Here is a 20,861-nt window from a genome sequence, read left to right on the forward strand (position 1 = left end):
AGCTCAGGCAGGGCAGGAGAGCTGCCTAGGTCATGACTAAGGAACAGGACAGAACCTGAGTCAGCCACTGTCCTGTCCTCTCCAGGGTACTGTGGCCTCACTGAGGCCCAACCCCACAGGAACCCCCTGCATGCTTGTGGCTAGTCACACATCACCTGGTTCCACGTGGGGATCCCAGGCCCAGAGGTCCCAGATGGCCTCTGAGGACATGGCCCCAGTGGCCTCCCGTGCAGCCTCCAGCCCAGCAGAAGCCTCGGTGCTCTGGGGGCTGACCCCCAATCCCCGCCCGGCTGTGTGGGCTGGGTCAAAACAGAGCAGGGCCAGCCCCCACGGCCACCAGCCTCACTCAGCCCCTCTGTCGGCCGCCAGCCTCACCCAGCCCCGTGGGCCAGCGATGGAGGCTCACAGGGCAGGGACTGCCCCCGGGAAGCTCAACAGGGGGATAGCAACGCCAGCGGATGCGATGAGTGGGTGGCCGGGGAAACCCAGTGCACTCACAAGTTTCCGGAAGGGCAGAAGTTGGCCTTGAGTGTCCACTGGGTCAGGCCAATGTCTGGGGACAGACAGCAGAGGCTGGCTCAAGGGAAGGGACAGGTGGTAGAAGGTGCCCAGTGTTGTCAGCCTGAACTCCCGGAGCCACAGTGGGGGTGGAACTGCGTGCTGGAGGCCAGGGACGGTGCAGCATCACTGCCCACGCCCCACCAAGCTGGCCAGAGGCCGAGACCAGGCTTGAGCCAAGAACGGACTCCAGGCCCACAGAGCCTGGGCTGGGACCTGCCACTTCCGTCTTCCCCATCCAGCAGTTCTGGCCTCAGCCCACCTGCCCTAAAGTGCTGCCCCAGAGCGGGACGACCCTTGGGAGCCACCCAGTTGAGACACACAGACTCCAGGACCTCCCTGGGCCTCTCCCGCCTACAGTCACCCTCCCTGCCCCACAACCCCAGTATCAGGTGGCACCTTGAGTTTCCAGGATACGGGCTGGGATCCTCCCCAGCGTGGGGGGTGTTGAATCTCTGGGAGGGGCAGGGGCCCTCCTAGACACAGGCCCCGGTGCCATCCTCCAGTACAGGAGCCGCTGCTCACCTCTCCAGGCCAAGGGTCCCTGGACCCCACCCCAGTGTCTCACTGGCCAGCCAGAGGCACATGTCGGGGCCCCGTGACCTCTTCCCTGGCTGGGTCACCCAGCTGCCTACTGCCCTACTCCCCAGAAGCTCTGTCTCAGATGGAGTGATGCCAGGGCCTCCCCAGGAGGGCTGGGCGGAGGGGCCAGGAGCAGTGAGGGGCCTGCACATGATTCCTACTGTCCCACTCCTGCCTTCCTGGGGGTCCCATGACCCTACTCGCACAGCACTGGAAGTGGCCCCTTGGGATGCACCCAGATGTTCTGCGTGTTCCCTATGCTTTATTGGAATGCTGTCAGGTCCGCGCCTTCCACATGGGTTCTCACATACAGCCAGGAGAGGCCCCAGCACCTGTCCCAGGCCCACCTGCCCGCACCTGCAGAAGGGAAAGGCCGTCACCCTCTGTGGATAGGGTCTCGGCCACCACATCCACCTTCTGAAGGTGGCCCAGACACCTCCGCACTGCTGACTGCACCTCCCATTAAAGGGGATCTGGGGCAGGCAGAGGGGCCGTCCCCCTACCCCCAAGAAAGGCGCCCTCCTTGGGGGGCAGAGCTTGGCTCCATGCTGCCAAGTCAAAAGGTGCTGACATGGAAACAGGCACATGGACCACCACATCCCACTGTCCAGTGGAGTCCACCCCTCCTCGGAGAATTCAGCCCACCAGGGTCCAAGCAGCCCTCGGGAACCACCGCGCGCGCCCAAGTCTCAGCTTGGAGAAAGACGCAAAGACCTCACGCTCAGCTCTCGGGAGATGGCTTCCTGGGACCTTTGTGTTGGCCACTTTGCCCAGTGGCTTCTCAGCACCATGAGCCTCTGACCCCTGGCCTCTGACTTCAGGTCCAATTACAGCAGGTGGCTGTTTCGGTGACCAAGTCCCTCCATGGCAGCCAAGGACACCGGCCCTCCACGCCGGCTACCAAGAGGGCTGGTGCCCACAGGAGGACCGGCCGCCAGCAGGGCTCGCTGAAATCTCGTCCCATCCGTTTCGCGGGTGGCCGAGTCCCCAGGGTGGGACGAGCACAGGGGCTGAAGGGCCCAGGTTGCTCCAGGAGTGCTGCAGACGGCGACCGGGAAGTGGGGTGACCAAGGAGTGTGGCCAAGGCCACAGTGACGAGCATGGTGGTGGGGGAGAGAGCACCTCACATACAAACTGCACGAGCTTCGGGTGCATGCACAGCTGGCCAAGGCCCAGAGTCACACAGGGTGGGCAACAGAGATGAGTCACACACGGCAGCACATCATCCAGTCCTCGGGGAGGTGAGGGTCGGCACGTGGCGGGCACCAGTCTGTAGGGCAGCCCCAGGCACCGTGCACAGGCATCCCCTGCTCAGCTCCTGAACCCAGGGCTCTCCTGCCGGGCCACACCCGCTGTCGTACCCTCCTGCATCAGGGCCGAGGGCCCACCCTGCACTCCTTTTCCTTCCAGGGTGTTCCAGGATGGTCAAGTCCTAGCACTGGGAACAGCTCAGGTGTGGGTGTGGCTATCGTGGAGGCTGTGTCTGGTGAACTTGGTGGTTGGACAGTGTGGATGCAGGGAAGCCACGGAGGGTCACGACCGTCGCAGGTTTGACCGCACAGGCCCAGGCAGGCGTGGACGTGGGAGCCGAGGGTGGTCGGACAGCAGTGTGAGCGCCAGTATCGCTTTTAGCGTTTCCATCTTTACCACTCCAGTCCTCTCTTCAAAAAGAAAGAACTAGAGCAAACCCAAAGTTAAGTATCTCAAGGAGAAGGGACACCTCACGTCGCTGACAGCTCGGCATGTGGCTGCTCCCAGCCCCGAGATACTGCGTAATGAACCGGCCGCTGGAGCAGTCGCAGGGCTCTGTGCTACAGCCCACCTCCCAGCAAGCCACGAAGAGCCCCTGCCTTGAGTCCAAGAATGCCCAGGGGAGCGTAGGACGGGATGGCCCCCGCCCAGGCTGGAGAGCAGGCCGCTCCCACGCACCGAGACCCCCACGTGGCAGGCGGCGCGAACCCGAGTCTCCCTGGGGTCCTGCCTCCCGAGACGCTGTCCTCACACTGCAGTCGCTGATTCTTGGGTCAAATGAAAGGAGGAGGAACGATGAGGGCAGAGTGCAAACATGAAGTCGCCTGGGGGCGCTGGGGACAGGGGCACGGTGGGCCCTACCAGTTCTGGTTGTCCCAGCCATCGTCGGCGGGCACGGCCAGTGGCACTGCCTTCTTGGCACCCTCCCCGCCCTCCCCACCGTCGCTGTTGCTGTTCCTGTTGGTGGAGGCTGAGCCCCACACCTCCCAGCTGTCCGAGCTCCTCCTCTCGGTGGAGGTGTCCGCGCACGTCCAGCTGTCGCTGCTTGGGGACTTGCGGGCCTTGGTGGGCTCAGCACTTCCAAAGGTCTCCCAGAAACTCTGGTCTATGGTGCTGTTTTGGAAGTGGTCCGGACCGCTGTTCTGGTAACTGTGGCCCTCCGAGGGGCTTTTAAAGAGACAGAAGGGGGATTCTGAATGACTGTTACTTAGCCCACCACTGGGAATTCTGTGCCCCCGAGAGCTCTGCACCTGGACAGTGACCACCTTCCCAGGCCAGCGCTCGGGGTCCACAGCAGCCCCACCAGGCGGGAGCTGTTTCTCCCACTTCAGAGCAGTGGAAACTGCTGGGGAGCTGGAGAACCAGGGCCCACTCTATCAATCACCCAAACTGCAGGATAGTTCTACTAAAAACTTTTTTCTACCAGCTCCAAACTGCTGCGATAAAACAGTGGTTTAGTCAAGTGGGGAGGGGCAGGGGCACTGGCCTCAAGCTGGGACACAGGCTCTCCTGAGCAACACCCTCAGCTATGCCGGCCCGAACCAGGCCCTGCCCCGTCCTCAGCTATGCTGGCCCCGAACCAGGCCCTGCCCTCTGTCCTCAGCTGCAATCACATCACTGAAAAACCACACACACAGAGGGAAGAGAAGGGCGTCTCAGGGAAAATTTGGGCCCACCTAGGGGGCAGCACATCTGTGCCCATCAGCACTGGCCTCTCAGTAGACAGCACAAGGCCAGGCCCTATAAGATCCCCTGTGGTTCCCCTGTTGGAGTCAGAGGCCGAGAAAAGCAGCCAGCTTCCAGCAGAAATGCCTGGGGTGCCCAGCGCTAAGGGCAGAACTGGACATGGGGGCCAGGACAGGTCTCTGGGGCCCCCAGCCCTCCTGTCCCTGGCCCCCCACCTGCTCCACCCACCCAGAGTCTGGAAGACAGAGGAACAGCAGAGTAGGGCCAGCTCCTCCTACGTGGGGGCGTGTGGTTGAGACCTTCCCTCCCACCCTAGCCTGGGGAGCCCAGCTCCTGCAGGGTTCCAAAGAGCACACAGCCAGGGCAGAGACAGGCAGGACAGGCCTCTGCAGCTGCAGAGCACTGAGAGAGCCTTCCACAGCACCCCCCTCCCCTCCCCAGCAACGATGCCGACCACCTCCCCGACAGCCTGTGGGAGGAGTGGACAAGGCAGGGGAGTGGGACGAAAGGCCCAGGAGGGGACACAGCGTACCTGTCCAAGGGGCCCTCTGCTTTCCCCGAAAAAAAGGTGGTGACGTCCCGCCATCCCTTACCGACTCCCTGGACCTGGAAGGCGACGGGAAGAGAGGTTAGGAAGGCCCTGTCACGGCACAGGCAGCTTTTGGAGGCCCCCACACGCAAGCTGGCACACGCCATCACGCTGAAAAGACCCGGGTAAAATCCAGAAACATCCAGAAACAAGGGGTGCCGCGCACACGCGTACAGACAGACACGCACAGCCACGCCGCAGTGGCACCAGGTGCATGCGGGACACGGCAGTGAGGACAGCCTCGGGCACAGACCTCAAGAGCTCCCACCACGTGCTCGGGGGAGAGGACCGAGACCTGCTCTTCCCTCCCCGTCTGCAGAGCGCCTCATGCCAGGAAACAGGACAAAATGCACGCCCCAAATGGCCCACAGAGCAGCGAGACCAACGGCAGCTAAGATGGCGCTGGCGCTTACCGAGGAAAAGGCCAGCAGCAGCAAGGTAAGAGCAGGAGAAGTGACAGTTAGTGGCTGACCGGGCCGCAGTGGGCCAAGCTGTTTCCATATCCCTCGGGCCATCAGGCTGGGCAGCCCTCCTCCCGTCTCAGAGGACAGCGGCCACTGCCAAGGCGGGCTGGGGGCTGCACGGGGCATACCCTGTTCTCATGCCCAGGGCCGTGGAATATGGAGACTAGCTTTGACTGTGCCCGCACATGGGGCAGGCTCCCTACCTTGGATGCCAACTGAGAGACCCCATTGGACACATCATCAAAAATCTTTCCCTCCTTCACCTGCACGGATTAAGACGGCAGCATTAATGGGGGCAGCAGAGATTAAAGCTTAAAGCTTCAGGAGTGCAGGAATCCCCAGGGTGAGGGCATCCAAAGTAACAGGGGCCTGGGGACACCCGTCAGGCTGAGCCCCAGAAAGTCCTACAATGGCCCCAAATGGATTCCAGCATCAAGAGCCCACGTCATTGCGAGGCCTGGTGTCTGCAGACGTGGCCCCCGCCAGCCGCTGCTGACAAATAGCAACATGACCTGAGGACGCCCATGCTGCCCTGGGGGTGCCTGCCCTGCTTGTCCCAGTCAAGCCCCGAAGGAGGCAGGGAGCTGGCGGGGCTCTTGATCCCCGAGGATAGTGGGCATCATTCCCGTACCAGAGCCTCCTCTGGGCACAGCTCCAAGGCCCGCTGTGGGGGTGAGGCAGAGGAATGGAGGTGGGCTGGGGGGCTGCAAGGGAGGCCCTAGGCCAGGGAAAGGGATGAGCTGGAGGGTCTGAGAGGTACCCCTCCAAGTCCCAGCTGCTGGACAAACAATCCCCCAACGCCCCTGACGCACCCACATCCCCCGGAGTGAAGAGCTCCACGCACAAGCAGCACATCAACCACCCGCAGCTGCCCGTTACCTTCTCCTGCGCAGGCTTGAGGACGTTCTCGTTCAGGCTGTGGCCCAGCTCGGACGCCTGCAGGAAGGAAAGTCACGTGAGCCCCATAGCAGCTCCACCAAGAGACACGGGTCATCAGTGGCAGTACAGGCCAGCAAAGGGCAGCACGAGCTTCACCAGCAGGAAGGCAGGAAGACAGCAGGATACAAATGCAGGGAGCAGGAAACAAGGCTTCGCACACAACACCTGAAGCGCAGTCGGTTGCCACATCTAGAAGGTGGAGACCGCGGCCCTCCCACCCCCATTCTCGCAGGAAGTGCCCTCAGGACGAGGGGGAGCTCCCCCCGGGGTCCTCCCTCACGGGCCACCATGCGGCCGGCAGGGCTGGGCTGGTGGGAACATGCCCTGTGCAGCCTGTGCCTGACGCCAACACCGGCTGTAGCCACCCTGTGCTGACCTAGGACGCAGCTCCGCCTCCCCAGGCAGGCACTGAGTCCCCCATGGAGGGAAGAGGGCACAGAGGCTGGGGCCACAGGAAGAAGCTGCTGAGAAAGGAGCTCAGCCTCTCCTGATCCTGGGTCAGTGGCGTTAAGGTCACCTGGGGATGTGGTGTGAGGCCTCCTCTTCCCCCAAAGGCAGGGAGCAGCACGGATCAAAGGCCGGAAAGGGAAGAACTCGTCACAGAGCAAAGATCCTCCCCTTTGCACTGTGTTCGAGGGAGCGCAGGCGGCCTGGAAACCCTGCTCAGCAGCTGGGCGCTCAGTGCCCCCGCCCTCCCTCCAACGCCTCCCCGACAGCAAGCCTGGGTCGGGGGGTCTGTGTGTTCTGGAGATGGGGGTCTCATTTAGTTGCCCAGGGTGGAGCGCAGTAGTACTGTGCAGGGCTGAAAGGCACACACAACCAAGCCTGATGCAGATCCTGCATCTTAAAGGAGAGCCATGGACCGAGGCCAGGGAGAGGGTCTGAGCGTGCGCACGCGTGAGGTGACACCAGACAGCAGCAGCAGCAGCAGGACCGAGGAAGCCAAGCACACTCTCGGCAGAGACGCGGGCGGCATGCACGAGCAGACACAGGCTTTACCGGCTCCGGCTGCTGCTTGTGACCCCAAAACTTTACCCGACAGCAAGGAGACAGGTGAGGAGAGAGCAAGGTGAGGGGCGGCATTAGTAACCAGCAGCGCCTTCGAACCCTCCACGGGGCGCTGCAGCACTAAGGCAGCACCGGGCAGGCTCTCAGCAACACAACCCTGGAGCAGCCGCTCCCTGCCCGGGAACTGACCACCACCTGCAGGAACTGCTGAGCGACTGCAGCTCAGGACTCTGGGAGGCCTGCGGCAAAGCCAGGCAGGCATCCCTGCAGCTGGGGGTAGGCACGTGGAGAGACTCCCTCAGACAGGAAGGGGGTGCTATGGGCCACAGGGGTGACTGATGGGCACCTTGTGAGAATGGACCCCCTCGCCCGGGGGCAAGGGCGTGTCCTAAAAAGCCACGCACAGCTCCACGCCTGCAGTCCTGAGCTTTCGTGGTGGGCCTCACGTGGGCACTGCCTCCTGGGTGTGATTCTGAATCCAAGGACAGCCAGACCACAGCCCTGACCCACCAAGTGGGGACTGTGGGGCCCCCACCCACATCTTAAAGAATATAAAAACATAGGCCAGGCGTGGTGGCTCAAGCCTGTAATCCCAGCACTTTGGGAGGCCAAGACGGGCGGATCACGAGGTCAGGAGATCGAGACCATCCTGGCTAACACAGTGAAACCCCGTCTCTACTAAAAAATACAAAAAAACTAGCCAGGCGAGGTGGCGGGCGCCTGTAGCCCCAGCTACTCGAGAGGCTGAGGCAGGAGAATGGCGTGAACCCGGGAGGCAGAGCTTGCAGTGAGCCAAGATCCGGTCACTGCACTCCAGCTTGGGCGACAGAGCGAGACTCCGTCTCAAAAAAAAAAAAAAAAAAAAAAACATGCAAATGCCTGAGGCCACACTGCCTACAACTGGGGGACGCCCTGGCCAGGGCTAAGGGACCCTCCGTTGCCTCAGCATGCAGACACATCCTACGTGCCGCAGGCACAGCACCACCCATGACGGCCCTTCCGGCTGAGCGGCCACCGCCAGTGTGGGTCGTCTGCCAAGCCAGGCAGTCCCTGCTCCCAACGAGGTGGCCAGCGCAGTGGCTGCACACCTGCACCAGCTACCAGTGAACAGGAAACGAGTTTGGCCCGGCAGACCCTGAGCGGGTACGTGAGGCAGCCACCCCGGCATGAGGAGGGAGCCACATGGTGGGAACAGCCCCTCCTGCGCTCTGAGCGCGCGGCCTGAGAAGAGGGAACCAGGCAGCTTCAGGCGCTGCACGTGACGTCAGAGACTCAGGATAGTTTTAGAAGCACCAGGGTTCAGAAGCTTCTCCTCTGTTACCTTCTGACTTGCTTGGGATCCAAACTTTGTAGCCTACAATGAAAAACAAAGACAACGCTTGACAGTCTTTAACACGGACTGCCAGGCCTCCTTCCTCAGGGCCCACAGACTCAGGTCCAGGACTGTCTCCCAATGGCCCCTGGGCTGCCAGCAGCTCTCGGGTGGGAGGGACTATAACTCTGAGATGCCCAGAAGAGCTGCAGTGGGGCCTGGATTAGCACAAATGCTGGCTTCTCCCTGGAGGGAGGCCAGCCCAGCAAGCTACTGGGGCGAGGGCACATGTGAACAGTGTGCGAGGCCAGGGAACAGCAGGGCCAACCCCATCCTCCAGACTTCAGGACAGGGCGGGGTCCTGCTGGAGCAGAGGACAGGCTGGGGAAGCCACACCAGCACTGTCTTCAATAGGTGGCGCCACTGGCCCAGGCTCATCTACCCCACTGCGGAGGCAGCTCCATGCCAAGCACAGTCCAGCCACCTCGGTCACTTTTACGCTCTGGGGGAGGAGAAAAGGCCTAGCCGTGACACTGGCTGGAAGGTACCTGGGCCTCCCCAGGCCGCAGCCCTCCCGTGGTGACGGAAAACGGAGGCCCTGGCGGGAACCAGAACCTCACACTTGGCAAAGTCACGGGGCTGTGAGAGCTGGAGCCTGGACACCTGGCCTGCTGCCCCTTCCAGGGCGCACCCAGGCCTGCCTCTCCCAGGGAAGACACGGGGCCAGAGTGACCACGGGGACCTCTGACAGGTGCGCACTGTGACTGGGGAAGCCACGGGGCCAGGGTGACCATGGGGACATCTGACAGGCGCGCACCGTGACTTCCGCTCATAAGAGGCCTAAACTGGGTGCCTTGGCTGCTTGTCTGGGCAGCTGCAGGCACCCAGCTGCCCTGCTCTGGGCTTCCCCTTCTCCTTTCACACCACAGCCCAGCCCCCGGGGGCCCACGCCCCATCCTGATGCCAGGCCTGCTCTTGGGTCTCTGCCTAATGCTCCACTGTCTGCCCTGATGAAAGCCCCAAATCCTCCCGTTTCAGGCTGAGGAGCGGCAAAAAGAGAGAAAACGCTACCAAAACACGACTTGAGCCCCAGAAGCTCTAGGGCACAGGGTGCCCGAGACCTGCCCTGCTTGGTTAGGGTGGAGTCTAGGAATCAATGGGGCTCACATCTCCCTCACTTTCATCAGGGCGGGACCCCTTTGCCAGCAGCTGGTCTGACACAGGAGCAGCTCCTGACAGCCTGGGCTGCTGTGTTCCTGCAGAACCTCCAAGGCCTTGGGACCACCCTGGCTGGTACTGCGTTGGCACAGCCCATGGTTGGAACGCCCAGAAACCCTCTGTGTCCCACATCCCTTCTGCAGCTCCCAGAACGAGGTGGCCAGTGCAGTGGCTGCACACCTGCACCAGTTACCAGTGAACAGGAAACGAGTTTGGCCGGGCAGGCCCTGAGCGGGTACACGAGGCAGCCACCCTGGCATGAGGAGGGGAGCAACGTGGTGGGAACAGCCCCCTCCTACGCTCTGAGAGGCAGTGGCCCCCACAGACCAGTGTCCTGAGGGCCTGGTGGGGACAGTGGCACAGTGGGGACAGTGACTTACACCCTCCTTGGCTGCTGAGGCAAACCGGCTGGCTCCAGTGGTGAAGCTGCTCCAGCCCTGAGGAAGGCGACAAAGAGCAGCTGCATCAGCACTGGGACCCAGGAACCTGGCGCTGAGCAGAGCATCTCAGCAAGGATGAGGACCAGGCCCCCACCCCGTCCTGACCCCACAGCGCCTGCTTCGCCAGGCTGCTGGAGTACAACTGGACCCAGGGCACAACGGACACGCACCCTCTACCCCAACCTCACCAACTGCAGTGCTCCCAACACGGTGCAATCCAGCCTCCTGGGGATCCCACCACCCTCAAGAAGCAAGCCCACACTGCAGGGCAGGACCCCTCCCCAGGGCCAGCGCTCCCTCCTGCCTCCCTAGAGGAACAGGCAGAGGTGAGGCATGTGGGGTCACAACCGCTGTAACCTGCTCTAACCTGTTCTCCTCCCCACGGCTGGCGCTTCCTCCTGCCTCCCCAGAGGAACAGAAAGAGGTGAGGCGTGTGGGCTCATGACCGCCGTAACCTGCTCTCCTTCATCTATGCTCAGGGTTTCCTCCTGAGTCTCCCGAGATAATTAAAGCTATTTAGAAAAATAAATGTCTCATTTCAATCACAACTCATCCTCTTCCTCCTAAAGGAAACGCAAAGGGACCCTCACTTGAGAGATCACTAAGCTGAACTGCCTTCCCCAGAAAGCAGATGCCCAGCAAAAGGCAGCAAAAGGGCCACACACAGGCTGGAAAATGCACTTTTCTTTCCTAAAGATGCAGCAATGACTGCAAGAGAAAGCAACCATGGCCGTCAGTGGCCTGAGGTGCAGCCAGGCCACCCCGAGCAACTGGAAGCCACACACACTTGGGGGCTCCCAAGACTCTATGGCAGGGCTCCTTGCAGATGAAGCCATCCGTTTTAAACCTGCTTATTTTTAGCTAACATACTTTGAAGATCTTGTCATGTTAGTATTAACAAATCCTTTCTGGCCAGGCATGGTGGCTCATTCCTGTAATACTGGAACTTTGGGAAGCTAAGCAACTCGAGAGGCCCAGGTGGGAGGATCGCTTGAACCCAGGGTTCGAGGCTGCAGTGAGCTATAAATATGCCACTGCACTCCAGCCCTGGCAACAGAGCAAGATCCGTCTCAAAATAAATAAATAAATAAATAAATAAGTCCTTCCTTGGCTCTCAGCGCAAGCTCCCATTCACGTGGCCCCTGTGGCCAGAGTCTCAGGTTGCTAGTGTCACAGACAATAATGCTGCGATGAATAAAAATCTTTTTTTTTTGACACAGAGTTGTACTCTGTCGCCCAGGCTGGAGTGCAATGGTGCTATTTAGGCTCACTGCAACCTCTGCCTGCCGGGTTCAAGCAATTCTCCTGCCTCAGCTTCCTTAGTAGCTGGGGCTATAAGGCACATGCCACCCTGCCTGGCTAATTTTTATATTTTTTAGTAGAGACGGGGTTTCTTTTTTTTTTTTTTTTTTTTTTTTTGAGACGGAGTCTCGCTCTGCCGCCCAGGCTGGAGTACAGTGGCCGGATCTCGGCTCACTGCAGGCTCCGCCTCCCGGGTTCACGCCATTCTCCTGCCTCAGTCTCCCGAGTAGCTGGGACTACAGGCGCCCGCCACCTCGCCCGGCTAGGTTTTTTTGTATTTTTTAGTAGAGACGGGGTTTCACTGTGTTAGCCAGGATGGTCTTGATCTCCTGACCTCGTGATCCGCCCATCTCGGCCTCCCAAAGTGCTGGGATTACAGGCTTGAGCCACCGCGCCCCGGCCGAGACGGGGTTTTACCGGGTTAGCCAGGATGGTCTTGATCTCCTGACCTCGTGATCCGCCCGTCTCGGCCTCCCAAAGTGCTGGGATTACAGGCTTGAGCCACCGCGCCCGGCCAATTTTTATATTTTTTGGTAGAGATGGGGTTTCGCCATGTTGGCCAGGCTGGTCTTGAACTCCTGACCTCAGGTGATCCGCCCGCCTCCACCTCTCAAAGTACTGGGATTACAGGCGTGAGCCATCACACCTGCAAGAATCATTTTTTAAAGACAGTAAAAATTTCCTTGGAAAATGAAAATCAAACAACATGTATTTCCGTTAATAGGAAAATGGCAACAAGCCCAGGGGGTCCTACTCTGAACATCTGACCTGGAGCTTCCAGGCACCCCCAGACCAGAGGTGGCCCTGAGTGACCTCGGGTAGCGCCCGAGTGGCTTCACAGCACGGCCAGACCCCCAAGCACAGAGCCAGCTTCCCACTGCACACAGCACTCCCTCTGCAGAGAACACAGCCAAGTGGCTGCCGTCGGAGCCCTTGGGTTCCTTGGAAGAACGTCCGCTGTTAGATTTGAAATACACACATTTTGTGTCAGAAGTAAGTAAGTGTTGGTTGGGTGCGGTGGCTCACTCCTGTCATCCCAGCACCTTGGGAGGCTGAGGTGGACAGATCATCAGAAGTCAGGAATTTGAAACCAACCTGGCCAACCTGGTGAAACCCCATCTCTACTAAAAATACAAAAATTAGCTGGACGTGATAGTGGGTGCCTATAATCCCAGCTACTCAGGAGGCTGAGGCAGGAGAATCACTTGAACCTGGGAGGCGGAGGTTGCAGTGAGCCAGATTGCGCCACCACACTCCAGTCTGCAGCCTGGGCGACAAAGCAAGACTCCATCTTTTAAAAAAAAAGAAGTGACTGAATTTGGGATCTGAAAAATTTAAGCCACATTTTTGCAAGAAAACGTCACTGAAGGTAAGGGATGGGTCCTTAGATCACAGCAAGGCAAAAAGCACGTGTTCCAGGACTGCCACACTGCCCCCGACGGCCCGGTGTGCCCTCAGTCCGGGTCTGCCCATGGGAGATGCTCTGCAGGGCCCACAAGTCCTCACCGAGTACAGGGAGGACATGGCGTTGTTGAGGAAGTCATCTTCTTTCTTCTGAGGTGGTGGCGTGTTCCCAAACCCCACATAGCGATTCCCCTGGGCTCTGAAAACAAAGCGGACAAGAGGCTGAAGATGCTGGCGTGAACCCTGCTCCTCCCGAAGGTGTGGGGCCCTGAACAGAGGTGAGGCTGAGGCTCTGAGGGATGTGCCAGCGTCCCCACGCACAGGACGTGCACGCTGCCTCCCGTAGCAGCAGGAGCCTTGGCAGCTCCCCAGCAGCAGACAGACGTGCTTCCTGCTCATTTAAAAAGATCCTCCTGCCACATCACCAGAGAGGGTCCCCGACAAGTCCCCAAACCCAGTCACAGAAGTACTGGAAGAAGGATCAAAACAACTTAATATGACAGCTTTGGGGATAAACATTCACGTAGAGGTCCAGCAAATTCCAAGCAGAAAATGTGTTATGCTTTTCTTCTAAGTATTAGCTCTTCTCTACACCCAAGACCCCCAATCCACACCCGGGTGGGCAGGGCTCACTGCAGTCAGACCCTGCACCGGCACGTACGGGTCCCACACCCACTGCACACGGGAGGCCCCGAGGGAAGCAGCCCTACCCAGCAGACTGAACCCCGTGGGTCTGGCCTTCCCCAGGCATCCCCAGCTCTCAAGTCCTTACCCTTGATAGGAGCCGAGGTCATCATTCAGCCAGTCTTCGAAAGCCTTGTCCGAGGAGGCGGTCACACTCTGCGGCTGGCCAGAGGCTCTGAAACCAAGAATCAAAGGCTGGTGAGGTCAAAACTGGGTGAAGTCTGAGGGAACCCCAGCAGCACCCCCAGAACCATGTGGCCTACGTGGGCAGCGCCTTCACATCACCCAAGAGCACCTGAGGCCAGGGTGGCCTTCAGCTCTGAGCGGATGTTCAGGCTCAGGTGCTGAAACCCAGCAATGCCAGCCTCATGGGCAACACGAGAGGCCTCCGCAGTGGGCTCTGCACTCCCCCCGTCAGCACGAGGCAGAGGCGAGAGGTGGGGCAAGAGGACCGAGGGCCTGGAATCAAGCCGGAGTTGCCCGAAGTGCAAAGCCTTCTGCCAGACACACCTGGCTGGCAGGGCTCCGGGGCTCCAGGTGAGGTGGGGAGGCCTCGTGCTACCCAGTCACCTCACCCAGGACATTCCCTGCAGTGGGACGTGGGATGCATCCATGACAGGGGTCAGTTCAAGGGTGGCAGGGCCAGTGCCACAGGTAGATGGGCAACTCTGGGGAAGGAGAGACAGCACCTCTGTGGGCAGACGGAGTCGTGAATCCCACAGTGCCACGGCGCACACGGCTGTGTGCACATCTGGAAGGCGTGCAGAGCTTACCTGGGGCACTCTTTGAGACAGCTTTATGGGTTGAAATTTACGAAAAGCTTGAATTGTTTTGGCAATTTAAAAAATCTGTTTTTCCCACTGACTTCTGGGAAAAGAGCTGTTAAAACAGCAAAGAAGGGAATTCTGTGGGGTAACCCAGTCGACTAAGATCAGGGCCCAGTGGAAACTGCACTGAGGCCCCATGAGGAGCAACTACCTGTGTGCCGTGAACGGCAGGGTCCTGGGCTGAGGTGGGGTCCAGTTCTGGGCAGGTGATGACTCCAGAGACCACTCTCTACCTTCGGCCAGAGCGGCCACCTGACAAGGAGACACAGGGCATCAGAGAGCATAAAGGTGCCTGGCGACACCCTTGGGCACCGTTGACTCTAGTGCAGCCCCCTCGGCCCGCCTGGAGCACCCACCACCCGCAGCCTCCTCCTGGCCCCCCTCGACGGCCCCTGCTCAGGTGCACAGACCAGGTGTGGACGCGAGGCCAGGGCTCCCTTTACATGAACAACAGAGCTGGGGAGCTCCTAGTTGGTGCAGCTCCAACTTCAAACGCAGGGGGACCCACCCATTTGGCCTCCAAACTTCTTAGAAACCCTGTGCCCAACATGTCACAGAGGCAGAAAACGGTCACAGCTACTTTCTCCCCTGGAGGCGGGGAAGGTCCGTCTCTCCCACAAGCCATTTGCCTCCCCTCTGGGCAGGGCAGCAAGGACCACGACATTCCTTTCTGTCCCAGACTATGTGTGGCCCAGTGGGTGTGTCAGAACCAGCAAAAGAACCAACTCCAGAACCACTAAAGGCAGAGCAGACCCGCACCATGGGCAAGAGTGAGTCGGGCCCATCTCTACCTTATCCCTAAAGAGGGCCGCGGCTCTGCTATTGTACTTCTCCTGCAAGGACCAGCCGGGATCGTAGTCCTCCTGAGACTCCAGGAACTCTCGGAACTTAGCATTCCCGCCAGCTTTCATCTTCTCAAGCTCAATGTCCTTCCACTTGTCCATAGTAACAGAGCGCACAAAGCTGGAAACCAGAGGATTGAGCAAATCAACCAGCACCGGGGACACCCAGGGACACCCTCCACCCAGCATCGTCCTGAGAATTAGACACAGCAAGCAGCAGCCGCAGGGAGGCTGAGTGGCCAGCAGCTGGAACCCTGTGCCATGGCGTCACTGGAGTGGACACTGGCAACTCAACGGGAGACGGCCCCCAAGCTTCCCTGGCGTCAGCACCTCCAGTGTCAGAAACAGATGCTGGGATGGCCGCAGGCTCTCCGCAGAGCCGGAGTGGTAGGACACTGACCTGAGGTGCACCCCAAGCCCACGGTGTCTCCCCGAACATTCCAGGCAGATCCAGATGCCATAGGTCACACTGACCCACTGAGGATTGAATGCGCCACACTCAAAACAAACCTGCAAAGGGGCCACAAGTGACTCACCAGGTGGCTCAGGGCAGAGCCCAGGGACCCCAAAGATCCGACAGGTGGCCTCAAGAAGCAAATGCAGAGGGCTGCCCAGGGTGGCCGGGGGCGTGGGTCAGGGCAAGGCGTGAGGGGAAAGAGCCTCCCATGTAATAAAATGTTCAGATGGGAAGATGAGGCGGACCTGTCCTTAGAGCGATGTGGCCTGAGGAATGTGGAGGAGCCCCCACCCCCAACAGCCAGCACTGATGAGCGCCAGAAATGGCACCACTCTAAGAGCCGGCCACCCAGGCCACCAGCCAGCACAAGTCACACACGTCCAGAGGACGCCAACCACCATCGACTCCAGGAGGGTCTCAGAACCATGGGCTCAGAGCACAACTTCCCGAGACTCACTGACCCTGACCAAGGCTTGGGGCAGGGGTGGGAGGCAGAGGCTTACGTTGTTCTCATCCTGCACCCTGACTTCTTTAAGAACCTTCCTGGTTCTTGGGCTGGCCATGATGCTGCAAAGGAGAAAAACAAACACTTTAAACTTACAAACAGGCTACTCTACAAAAAAGAAAATAACGTCTGTCCAAAAACCCCACACAACAGAAAACCTGAGAGGCCATCTGCTGAGCTGCTGGGAAGCCCTGGTCACAGGGCCGCCCGCTGCAGGGGCCGAGAGGACCACGTACTGAAGGACTCTGCTCCCCATACCCCCAGGAGGCTCCCAGGCTGTGGCCGGGGCGATGGCCAGGAAGACCACGTAATTACTGGTGCCACTTTGCTTACGGTTATCCACCACCAAGACCGCATCATTTATAAAAAGTCCTATCTTCTAATGGTGAAATTCACAGCAAGGGGTAGTCTTTAAAAACACACACAGATTGGCTGCTAAATTCGATTTTCCACCTAAAAGGCGACACACTACACTTGGGCTGATCACTGCCAACTACAGGGAGCCCAGGGACTCGGCGCTCCACCCTCCCTACCACATCCCCAACGCAGTGCAGGGAGGCTCCTGCCCGTGTCGGGGCAGAAGCGGTACCCTGCCTGGAGTGTGTGGAAAGTCCAGCCTGCCGGGGGACCTGCAGGTAGGTCCTTCTGGGGCCATTCTGAGGCATGGGGGCAACAGTGTGGCTGCTGCAGGACAAGCAGAGTGGATTCAGACCATCAGCCCTGCCACGGTGACTCACAGGGACCCTAGTGGGACAATAGCAACAAGGTTTAGGGTGAAGAGAAAACCTATTGATGTCTCTGTAGCTCTCTTAGCTTTAGCAAAGTACAACTTCAACTGATGGCCCATCTAATTCAGGACCAGGAAAATCGACATAGTTAAGATTCAAAGCAGGAGGAAGGGGTGGTACCAACCCCAGCGTCAAAGGAGAATGACCCAGCGGTCCTGCACACAACAGCACCGAGCAGACTGTAGAAGACAGTCCAGCCTGGAGGCAGCAGACCTGGATCCCCACCAGCCCACGCCTCAGTGCACTGTTTCTCTGAGGCTCACCCACCTCTCAATACGAATGGAGCCGTGTGCTGTCCCCTCTACCTCTCACTACATGGAGAACACGCAGAACTCTGTAAGCCATGGGACCTTCCCAGCACCAGCCCTTCCCTCCTTCACTGTGTTTAAGAGGACCGTGTAGACCAGCTTTCCCACTAACGTTGTAGGTGGAACTTTATGTTGAGGTGAAACTTTAGAAAAATTTAAAAATTTAAAAAAAAACCCTCTGTCCTATATTTCATTTCTAATCTTAAGTATCCAGAAACAAGGTATTCACTGGGGGGGTCCCAACTCCACACAGCCAAAGTTTCTGAATTCTGAAGCCCATGACTCCTAACATTGACCAGTGCCCACTTTAAACCCATTCAAAGTCAGGAAATAAACACCTGTTTTCTGCAGTTCATAAAAACAAAACCAAAAGTTCACCCTGGGCTCCCTTCTGCTCCATAATTCTCTGTGCCTTGTGTGAGAGTGTCCAGGAACCACAGATCATGAGGCAGTGAACGCTCACTCCTGATCGCAGGACTCGGCCCCCAGCATGACTCATTCAGGCGGATACCGTCATCAAACTGAGCGTCCACCGGTACAGCCGACTGAGGACGGAAGAGGGAGAACCTGCGTGGAGAGATGCCCTGGCAGGCGGGGAGCGAGGCTGAGCTTACACGGTCCTCGGGACACATTCTTGTACAGCAGCCGCTGACGGCCCTGGCAGAACTACTGCACACGCAGAAGCCACGGCCCACGGAGAGGAGGTGAGCCGCCAAAGCAGGACGAGACCAATCCAGGTCTCCACACTCAGTCCTGCACTCTTTCCACAGCACCATGCCTGCCCTCAGGGGCTTATGTCTTGGTCAACAGACACAAGCAAACAAAAGTCAGAACCATGAGGAGATGGCTTGAATTTCTAACTGTAAAACATACAGGATACTCGCAGAACCACCGGAGGAAGAAAACGTGCAAAAAGGAAAGGACTCAGCTTGGATTTAAAAGGAACTCCTCTAGGTGACTCATTGTGGATATTCAAGAGCCCTAGTTCCCTGAAATGTTAAAGTTAATAACACGAAAGTAAATACCTCCTAACCTTCAAAGCACAAATATGGTTTATCTTGAAAAATAATCCAAAACTCTTAACACTTGAAACCAAGATGCAAAAATATACCTCCTTCTGCAAGTGGATGTGACTTCAGCAAACGTCACACCCAGTGAGGACACTCTGAGTTAGTTCGGTAAGCTCAGGATCCATAAGTTGGAACATTCTCAGTATGTGAGATCAAAAGGGATATTTAAGAACACTGTTTAGACCCTAGGGCTGTAACACAGCGACCGGCAGAAATACTAGCAGTCCTTCCCAGAAACTGAAGCGCCTCAACTACCCATGTCTAAGAAGAGCCCTTTCTCTAAAGCACGGATTACTTCTGAACTTTGACAAGGACATGGTCCCAGAAAGGGACGCCAAAACAAAGCTGAGGGCTTCAATCCCCTGGGCCACTTTACAGCCGAACTTTGGTGCTATAATCAGCAGAGCATGGCAGGAATATTAGACCTGCAAAAAATGAGCAGAATTACTTCTCAGAATTGGTGGGCTGTAATTAAAACTGTTAAAAAGAACAGGCAAGAAGCACAGGTCTTCTAAACACACATAAACTGAGAAGTTTTAAAAGCCCCTTCCTGGTTTCTTTTTCTCCCTCAAGACAGTCATCCACGTCAAAGGGTAAGGAGGAAAACCAAGCGAGCTGAGGCTGCCATTTCTGATGAGACTGGGCTCACCAACACCTGCTGAGAAGGACCCTCACTTCTTAGCAGGTGGAAGCTCCACCGGGCTTCAGAGGCCACCTGACTGGGATGTATCCAGGCCGAGTCCTGTGTCCGAAGGAGCTCGGGAAGAGGGTGTTGAAGGAGACGGGGCAGGGTCCTGCTCGCGCCCCGTGAGGCGACGTGGGTGGGCAGGACCCTCCGGACTCCCGTAACCGGTGGGAAATTCCAGATCCGGGGTGCGGGTGGAGGGCAGCTTCGGAGGGAAGGGGGCACGAGGGGCGGGGGGCGGCACGGCGGAGGGGCGGCTGCAGCAGGGCGTCCACGCGAGAAGAGCCCCGCCGTCCAGCGCCGAGGGGACTGGGGGAGGTCGGGGTGGGCGCCCCCAAGCTCTGGGGCATCAGCCTCGGGGTGGAGCGGGGTCCGGGCGGGGGAGGCTGCGGCGAGGAGTCCGCCCGCGAAGGCCGGGGACGACGCCGCGGCAGCCGGGGCCTCAGGCCGAGCCCGGGCCGCCGAGCCGCGCGCTTACCTGTCGGGAGGGGCGGGCAGGGCCGCCGGGGTCAGGCCAGGGCCGGGTTCGGACCGCCGCACTGCAACGGGGATGCGCCGGGTCGCCCACCAGCCGCCACCAGCTTCCGGCTACGTTGCGCTTTGCAAGGTCTCATGGGAGCCGGCAGGGGCGGGACTTCCGCCTCAGGCCCCAGCCCCCGAGGCGCGCACCCGCCAGGTCGCCATGGAGACGCGTAGCCGCGCCGTCCAACTCCCACCCCAGGCCCCAGACCGCACCTGATCCCGGTGGCCGCGGAGGAGGGCAGCATTTGGGGGCCGGGCGGGAGAAGCGTCCGTGCATCCGTGGAACCAAACTGAGGTGCTTCTGGGACGGCGCGTTCACCGGGGGCCGACAACGGGGGCGGGGCGGGTGGGGGCCTGGGACGGGAGCTGCGGGGCTGCAACCGCCCGGCAGGGGGACGCGGGTAGGAGGACCGGGAGCCATGGAGGACCGGCAGAGGGGCGAGGTCTACGGGGCGGGGGCAGAGGGGCCAGGACAGGCGGGGACCGGCAGGGGGACTCGGGTAGGAGGACCGGGGCAGCGGGTGACAGGCAGAGAGGCGAGGGTCACGGGCAGTGGGCAGCAGGGGACCGGGGGACCAGCGCGGGGGTGGAGGGTTGCGTCCTGGGGCCCGTGCTCCCGCCCTGGGGTCTGAGTCTCTCTTCCACCACCCGAGCCTTTGGGCCCTGGTGGGAGGTGGCGGGGTTGAGAGGGTCCGCGGGCCCCCACCCCTGCCACGCAGATGCCCCAGGGTGCAGGTGTGCAATGGTGGGACCCGAGTCTGCACTAGGAAGGTACACAGATAAAAAACGATCAACTGTGGGAGGTTAGTTGCAGGTAATTTTTTGTTTTGTTTTTACTTTTTTTTTTTCTGTGCATTCCATGTGTTCCTCGTTGATCTGGGTGACTTTCGAAATGATGGAGAATAAACATTTTTATTGAGGTATAAGCTACACACTGCAAAACGTGCAGTGCAATGAGTTTTGACAAATGCATACCCCCAGGTAATGTCTACCATAGTCAATTATAGAACATTTCCATCAGAGGCAGCCACTCTTCTGATTCCAATATCGCCATATCTTAGTTTTGTCTCTTCTGGAATATCATACAAATAGAGTTGTGCAAAATATACCTTCGTGATGGCTTCTTTCCTTTAACGTGATGTCTCTGAGATTCAGTCACATTGCACGTATCTGTAACTGGTTTTTATTGCCGAGCAGTGTGCCATGGAAAACACGTCACATTCCTTCATTTATTCACACTTTGGACACTGGGGTCGTGTCTAAGTTTTGGCTAGTATGAATAAAACTATCTTGAAAGGTCTTTTTGTAGGCATATTTTTTCTTCCTCTTAGGTGATTACCTAGAAGTGAAATTTCTCGGTCCTGGGTAGGTGGGTATGGAACGTTATTAAAACATGCTAAGTGGTCGAGCGCAGTGACTC

The 20,861-nt window shown here is 58.8% G+C and overlaps 1 protein-coding gene across 8 annotated transcripts; it reads right to left on the reverse strand.

Annotated features, from left to right (window-relative positions):
* Positions 1 to 1,382: 1,382 nt before the first annotated feature.
* On the reverse strand, positions 1,383 to 19,517 carry ARFGAP1 (ARF GTPase activating protein 1). Of its 8 annotated transcripts, none has more exons than XM_008011234.3 (15): positions 19,398 to 19,515; positions 17,543 to 17,748; positions 16,067 to 16,130; positions 15,507 to 15,616; positions 15,056 to 15,227; positions 14,416 to 14,516; positions 13,526 to 13,612; positions 12,856 to 12,952; positions 9,988 to 10,044; positions 8,399 to 8,431; positions 7,069 to 7,098; positions 6,010 to 6,066; positions 5,334 to 5,393; positions 4,610 to 4,683; positions 1,383 to 3,558 (listed from the first exon to the last, which is right to left on the reverse strand). In XM_008011234.3, the coding sequence occupies exons 3-15, from the start codon at positions 16,124 to 16,126 to the stop codon at positions 3,249 to 3,251; spliced, it is 1,248 nt and encodes a 415-aa protein (XP_008009425.2). In that variant the 5' UTR covers positions 16,127 to 16,130; positions 17,543 to 17,748; positions 19,398 to 19,515; the 3' UTR covers positions 1,383 to 3,248. The 8 variants fall into 8 exon arrangements, with proteins under 8 accessions (XP_008009425.2, XP_037838950.2, XP_008009418.2 ...); XM_037983022.2 differs by having other exon boundaries at positions 17,503 to 17,748; XM_008011227.3 differs by lacking the exon at positions 17,543 to 17,748 and having other exon boundaries at positions 19,398 to 19,517.
* Positions 19,518 to 20,861: the final 1,344 nt, after the last annotated feature.

The sequence above is a fragment of the Chlorocebus sabaeus genome, chromosome 2 (genome assembly GCF_047675955.1).
Source record: "Chlorocebus sabaeus isolate Y175 chromosome 2, mChlSab1.0.hap1, whole genome shotgun sequence".
NCBI classification, from domain to species: Eukaryota; Metazoa; Chordata; class Mammalia; order Primates; family Cercopithecidae; genus Chlorocebus; species Chlorocebus sabaeus.

Bases quoted from the DNA above. Each gene is read 5' to 3' on its own strand.
- ARFGAP1 (XM_073005292.1), bottom strand. From the start codon at position 16,733: ATGCCTCAGAATGGCCCCAGAAGGACCTACCTGCAGGTCCCCCGGCAG. The intron at 16,131-16,662 runs GCAGGGTACCGC...TCTCCTTTGCAG, and splicing joins GGACTTTCCACACACTCCAG to CATCATGGCCAGCCCAAGAA. The intron at 4,684-5,333 runs GTAGGGAGCCTG...GTCGCCTTCCAG, and splicing joins TCTCTCAGTTGGCATCCAAG to GTCCAGGGAGTCGGTAAGGG.